Genomic DNA, 6316 nt, shown 5'->3' on the forward strand with positions numbered 1-6316 from the left:
TAAAGAAAATTATTGTGTTGTTAAATATTTTTAAAGCACCTTTTCTTTGCTGTTTTTCCCAAAGACAGAAAAATAATTGGTTCTGATTATAATTGCTGGATATTATGAAGCACTATCCAACTGAAAGCCAACAAAATGTTTTAGTTAAGATGTTAGGTTATTTTTTGAAGTATTTCTATAATTGTAAATTCATTGTATATGTTTGTCTTGAGGAATACTTAATTAGGAAGAGGGATTAAGCATAACTTCCTGATTTCATGCTGTATTCATGTGTGATTTATCTGTTTTTTAGGTACCCAGAGGCTTACCTTACTTCTCTGTGGATTTTGGCCTCCAAGGGGGGTTTGCCCATGTCATTGAAGATCAGCACAAATTCCCACATTACTTTGGAAAGGTATGCTCACAAATTGGTAAAATTCCAGAATTTAGCAATTTTGTAACATTACTTTTGAAGGGAAATAACTTTGGGCACAATGTACAGTGAAGTTGGTGACTGCTGTAAAACCCAGTTTTCAGAGGGAGTACCTAGAAGCTATTAAGAAATATATACCAGGATATTTATAACAGTCAGGAATGTCACTTTGGAGCGAAATGGTTTGTTGACAGTGTCAGCAGTGACTGTAGTGTTTTCCTGTGGAGACAGCCAGGCTTGTGCTGAGAATGTTAATTGATAATGATGATAACCTATTTGTTGAGGATTTACAGTGAGCCTGGTAATGTTCTCAGCACTCATTTAATGCTCATAATAACACTATCATGTAGACATTTTATACTTTCATTTTATAGATGTTGAAACCAATCTACATTTTATAGATGTTGAAACCAGTATAACTTCCCCAGGATCATGTGCTAGTAAGTGACAGAACCAAGGGGTGCATAAATTCTTGGTTGAACTAGAAAACAAATGATCTCACATATTCATTTATAACTAAGTACCGTACAGTCCGAGAAGAATATAGCAGTCATTTCACACAGTTTCTGGTCAGATACTAGAGTGTAGATGTTTCAGTTGCTAGTGGATTCTTTCCATTACTACAGATTGCCTTCTAGGGGTGTAGTCCTTAAATTTAAGTTCTATTAAATATCTGGGAAGTATATAAGTTAGTATCAGGGCCTAGAATGAAATTAATGTAGCCATAGGAGCAGTCAAAAGAAGTTTGGGCAATAATAGCTCAAGAAAGTGACCTTTCAATCTAGTGTAGGTCAGGCCTTTCTCTCTAAATTAGAGGAGCCTAGATGAACTTTGCCCGTGGTTCCCTGTTCCTACCCATTTTCATCCCATGTCAGATCATTTTCTACAATGATTAGGGACCTGTGAGAGGTTTGGACTCACAATTTTTTATACTGTTGTCCTTAAAGGCTAACGAGACCCCAAATCACGTTCATCTATGAACTGTTGAAATACGTTTTAGAAACTTGTCCGAGAGATTATCTTTTCCCAGAGTTAACTAGAAAGAGATTTGTTTTCGTTGCTCTGAAAAACATTGTTAAATTTCAGTAGAGTTTTATAACTCAGAACTTTTATGACTCTGCTTTTATTTAAAAAAATGATTCTAGTAAAAATGAAGTAAATACCTAGTTTTTAACTTGCATAACTTTAATTGGGAGATTGTCCTCCTCCAAATATTAAGCACGTTATGATTTATATGATACTGTTTTAGTGTTGAAAACTTCTTTAGTTAGTGTTACATCGCTGATCCATTTTCCTCGAAATTTCTTTCCAAGAAAAAGCCTGTGTACGCACAGACTCCCTCAGCCTGCAGTTAAGTTTAGACAGCAAGAAGGATTGGTCTCTTTGCATTAATATCTGCTTCAGTAACAGAACAAGAATCAATCCTTGTGGTATGTGTGCCTTAATGGTACACATGAGACGAAACTTGATGTTTTATAGAAAATTTTAAGTCAATTTTAGAAAATTTTAGGTCAAATTTTAGAAAAATTTAGATCTATAAAGCTAGGCTTTCTTAAACTACATTGCTAGTGATTGGCTGATGCTAAGAAATCTTGCATTAAATTTGTCCTCTTTTTATGCTATGTCTGTCTTGGCCCCTTTACTTCCTTTATCCAATGAAGAGATTTCCTTTTCCATGAAGCTTTTCTTGATTTATCCAGCAAATAGAATCTCCTTTCTTTTTGAGTCTCCGTATAGTCTACTTTGGCATTTACCTTATTCTGCTTTATAAGACAGTCCTTTATGTAGCTGGGTTGTTATTGGGGCTCCCACCACAGCTCTGCATTCTGTTTGAGTTTTCTGAAGACAGAGAAATGTATGTTAGTTATTTCTGTATCACCTACAATATTTGGCCATTGCTTGTATATAGTAGATCCCTTCATTAATAGAGTATTTGTTAAGATGAAGAACCTATGTCTTAGAGCAATTACATCCAAGGTCTTAACAGTCCTGTAGACCTAGACTGAATATGGAGAATTCTACCTCTAGCCCAGAGTTTTCCTGTATTACCATACTTCCCTTCCTTGAAGCATTATAAATCTCCCCCATATCTTTCTGTATATGGATACTCACTATCATGCATCTGTGCTCAGTCACTAAGTCACGTCCAACTCTTTTGCCACCCCATGGATTGTAGCCTGCCAGACTCTTCTGTCCACGGGATTTCCCAGGCAAGGATACTGGAGTGAGTTGATATTTACTTCTCCAGGGGATCTTCCTGACCCAGGGATCAAACCAGCACCACCTGCATTGGCAGGAGGGTTCTTTGCCACTGAACCACCAGAGAAGCCCACTCACTGTCATAAATTTAATTAATCTCTATAGCTGATATCATAGGAACAGGAAGATGATCATGAAAGAAATGATCTAGAATAATAAGTAGACCATTGAAAATATATTATTTCAGGACTTGGGAATATGGTTTTTTAAATGAAGGTGATTATAATTTTTAATTATTGGTTTATATGGATTGGTACTAAAATATGATTTCATTTCCTAAAAAAAAAGATCTCCAGCTAATAGAAGAAACTGGCTTTTAAATCTATTGGGTAGTAGAGAGAACATTAGCCCAAGATTCAACTGTAGTTGAACAATCAAGTTTATAATTGCTACATGTTGGTTAACTGTTTCTTCAGATTTTCTTACCAGAGCAGCTAATAAGGACCAAATTAATTAAATTTCATTTTCTCTTCTTCCCCTTTGCTGCTGTCTGACAGATGTACTAAGAAGCAACAAAATAGACAAATTGTTTGACAGGAGATACAACTAAGAACCTTTGGAATCACAGGGTTTAACATGGTTAGAATTAAATGAAAACAAGTTTTGTTTTTTAACTTGAAACTAATACTTATATAAAATTTGAGCATCCTTTAGAGAAGTACTTAATTATTACATTTAGTAACAGAATAAACAGGAATAGCTTCACTCCTGTTTTTCAGTCTTTATACATGTGTGTGTTTGTTTTTTTCTCATTCTTTAAAAGGAAATCATTGGTGGCATGCTGGATATAGAACCAAGAGTTTGGAGGAAGGGGGTGCGAGAAAGTTTTGAAGATCAGAGGAAGAAAGCACTGCAGTTTGCTCAGTGGTGGAAACCATTTGATTTCACCGGAAATAAAAAATGTTGAGGCAAAGCTTTCCTTTTTTATTTCCTTTTCAGATTTCTTTCAGTTTTATTTCCATTGCATCTAGCTAAACAACTAACCATCAGGTAATAGAAAAAGAGTGTCATGATCTGGGTTTCTGACAACTCTACATCGTTGAATTGTAGTGGTTTTCTTCACCACCTGCTCCTGTGGACTGCATTGTAGTAACCATGGAGACCAGTTATATTGGGTGACCTGTTCATGTTCTGTTCTGTACCTGTGTCTTCATGTTCTAAACTATTTAGTTAATCTGTAGAAAGACTTTTCTGAAGAATTATCTAGGAAGTATCACAAATCATTGCTTCAGAGGGAAATGCGTCTACTTCAAGTTTGTTAAATCTACTGACTAGTTTCTTTTGCATTTAAACTAAAACTTGGCATATTTAGTGAGAGTTGAAATTTCTTTTCACAGCATTTTATAGAAGCTCTTAATTTTCTTCGAATACCATATATATTACTGCTATTCTTTTTATTAAAGGGAAAAAGAATGTCCCCAATAATAAATAATTAAATGAATTATATTATACGTTTGTAATTTGTTTGTATTTCTGCAGTTTTAAATAGTGTGTTTGAATTTTGGTGATTTTACATGTACTTTCCAAAAATCATAGGTTGTTTGGGGTTTCTGTGAAAGTTAAAAATTTTAGCCAAGTCATCATTTTGGGGTTGTATTGATTATTACAAAATATTTAGTAATAAGTCACGTGTGTATTTTTAAGAGGCAGGAGCACGTTCTGTTGTCCCATTTGATCTAAGGTTCTTCATATTCCTTTATGCTTACACTTGGTATTAAGAGAAAAAACTGATAAGTAAGAGATATGGCCATCGTCTCCAAGAGTGTTGCTACTTTATTTTTAACATGGAAGATATTTTTGTAGTCACCCTTTTTCAAAGATGTTGTTTTTTTGGAGGCAAACCTTGACATTTTGCCATGAAATGTTGAATATTTAGAATCAATGTGACATGTACTCTAGAGTAACTCATAACCAGACAGTTATTTTTAATATTGATATCTTTCTTTAGTATCTTGAAAAAGGAAATATTTATGTTCTATCTCAAGTATTAAAATTTTAAAAAATTTGGAAGTTTAATCATTTCAAATTCTCAGTATTTGCAAATTGCATTTAACTTTTTTTTATCAAATTGATAATTGACAGTATAAATTTTTATTTATTGCTGTTTTCAGACTATTATGGCCTTGCTACAAAGTCTCAGACAAATCTTTAACATTCACTTATTCACTGAGTGTGTTAACAAACATTTGTTTACAGGGCATTTTATTGCATACTGGTAGTACAAAAATAAAAAATATATTTCAGTTCAGTCCCTAAGTTGTGTCCAACTCTGGGCCCCATGGACCGTAGCACGCCAGGACTCCCTGTCCGTAACCAACTTCTGGAGTTTACTCAAACTCATGTCCATTGAGTCAGTGATGCCATCCAGCCATCTCATCCTGTGTTGTCCCCTTCTCCTCCCACCTTCAATCTTTCCCAGCATCAAGGTCTTTCCAGTGAGTCCCTTCTTTGCATCAAGTGGCCAAAGTATTCGAGTTTCAGCTTCAACATCAGTCCTTCCAATGAATATTTAGGACTGATTTCCTTTAGGATGGTCTGGTTGGATCTCCTTGCAGTCCAAAGGACTCTCAAGAGTCTTCTCCAACACCACAGTTCAAAACCGTCTATTCTTCGACACTCAACTTTCTTTAAGGCCCAACTCTCACACCCATACATGACTACTGGAAAGACCATAGCCTTGACTAGACAGACCTTTGTTGGCAAAGTAATGTCTCTGCTTTTTAACATGCTGTCTAGGTTGGTCATAACTTTTCTTCCAAGGAGTAAGCGTCTTTTAATTTCATGGCTTCATTCACCATCTCTGGTGATTTTGGAGCCCCCCAAAATAAGGTGTCACTGTTTCCACTGTTTCCCCATCTATTTGCAGAGTGATGAGACTGGATGCCATGGTCTTAGTTTTCTGAATGTTGAGTCTTAAGCCAACTTTTTTCACTCTCTTCTTTCACTTTCAACAAGAGGCTCTTTAGTTCTTCTTCACTCTCTGCCATAAGGGTAGTGTCATCTGCATATCTGAGGTTATTGATATTCCTCCTGGAAATCTTGTTTCCAGCTTGTGCTTCATCCAGTCCAGCATTTCTCATGATGTACTCTGCATATACGATAAATAAGCAGGGTGACAGTATACAGCCTATACATACCCCTTTTCCTATTTAGAACCAGTCTGTTGTTCCATGTCCAGTTCTAACTGTTGCTTCCTGACCTGCATACAGATTTCTTAAGAGGCAGGTTAGGTGGTCTGGTATTGCCATCTCTTTCAGAATTTTCCACAGTTTATTGTGATCCACACAGTCAAAGGCTTTGGCATAGTCAATAAAACAGAAGTAGATGATTTTCTGGAACTCTCTTGCCTTTTCCATGATCCAGTGGATGTTGGCAATTTGATCTCGGGTTCCTCTACCTTTTCTAAAACCAGCTTGAACATCTGGAAGTTCATGAAGAAGGCTGAGCACCGAAGAATTGATGCTTTTGAACTGTGGTGTTGGAAAATACTCTTGAGCGTCCCTTGGATTGCAAGGAGATCCAACCAGTGCATTCTAAAGGAGATCCGCCCTGGGATTTCTTTGGAAGGAATGATGCTAAAGCTGAAACTGCAGTACTTTGGCCACCTCATGGGAAGAATTGACTCATTGGAAAAGACTCTGATGC

The 6316-nt window shown here is 36.1% G+C and overlaps 1 protein-coding gene across 1 annotated transcript in view; it reads left to right on the forward strand.

The window, feature by feature from the left end:
- CWF19L2 (CWF19 like cell cycle control factor 2) overlaps nucleotides 1-3578 on the forward strand; it is a 148800-nt gene extending 145222 nt beyond the window's left edge. The window contains exons 17-18 of the mRNA XM_052652985.1: nucleotides 293-394; nucleotides 3435-3578. Of these exons, the coding sequence (XP_052508945.1) occupies nucleotides 293-394; nucleotides 3435-3578 (246 nt within the window). The remainder of the gene's footprint in view (nucleotides 1-292; nucleotides 395-3434) is intronic.
- Nucleotides 3579-6316: the final 2738 nt, after the last annotated feature.

The sequence above is a fragment of the Budorcas taxicolor genome, chromosome 15, assembly GCF_023091745.1.
Source record: "Budorcas taxicolor isolate Tak-1 chromosome 15, Takin1.1, whole genome shotgun sequence".
In the NCBI taxonomy this organism is placed as follows: Eukaryota; Metazoa; Chordata; class Mammalia; order Artiodactyla; family Bovidae; genus Budorcas; species Budorcas taxicolor.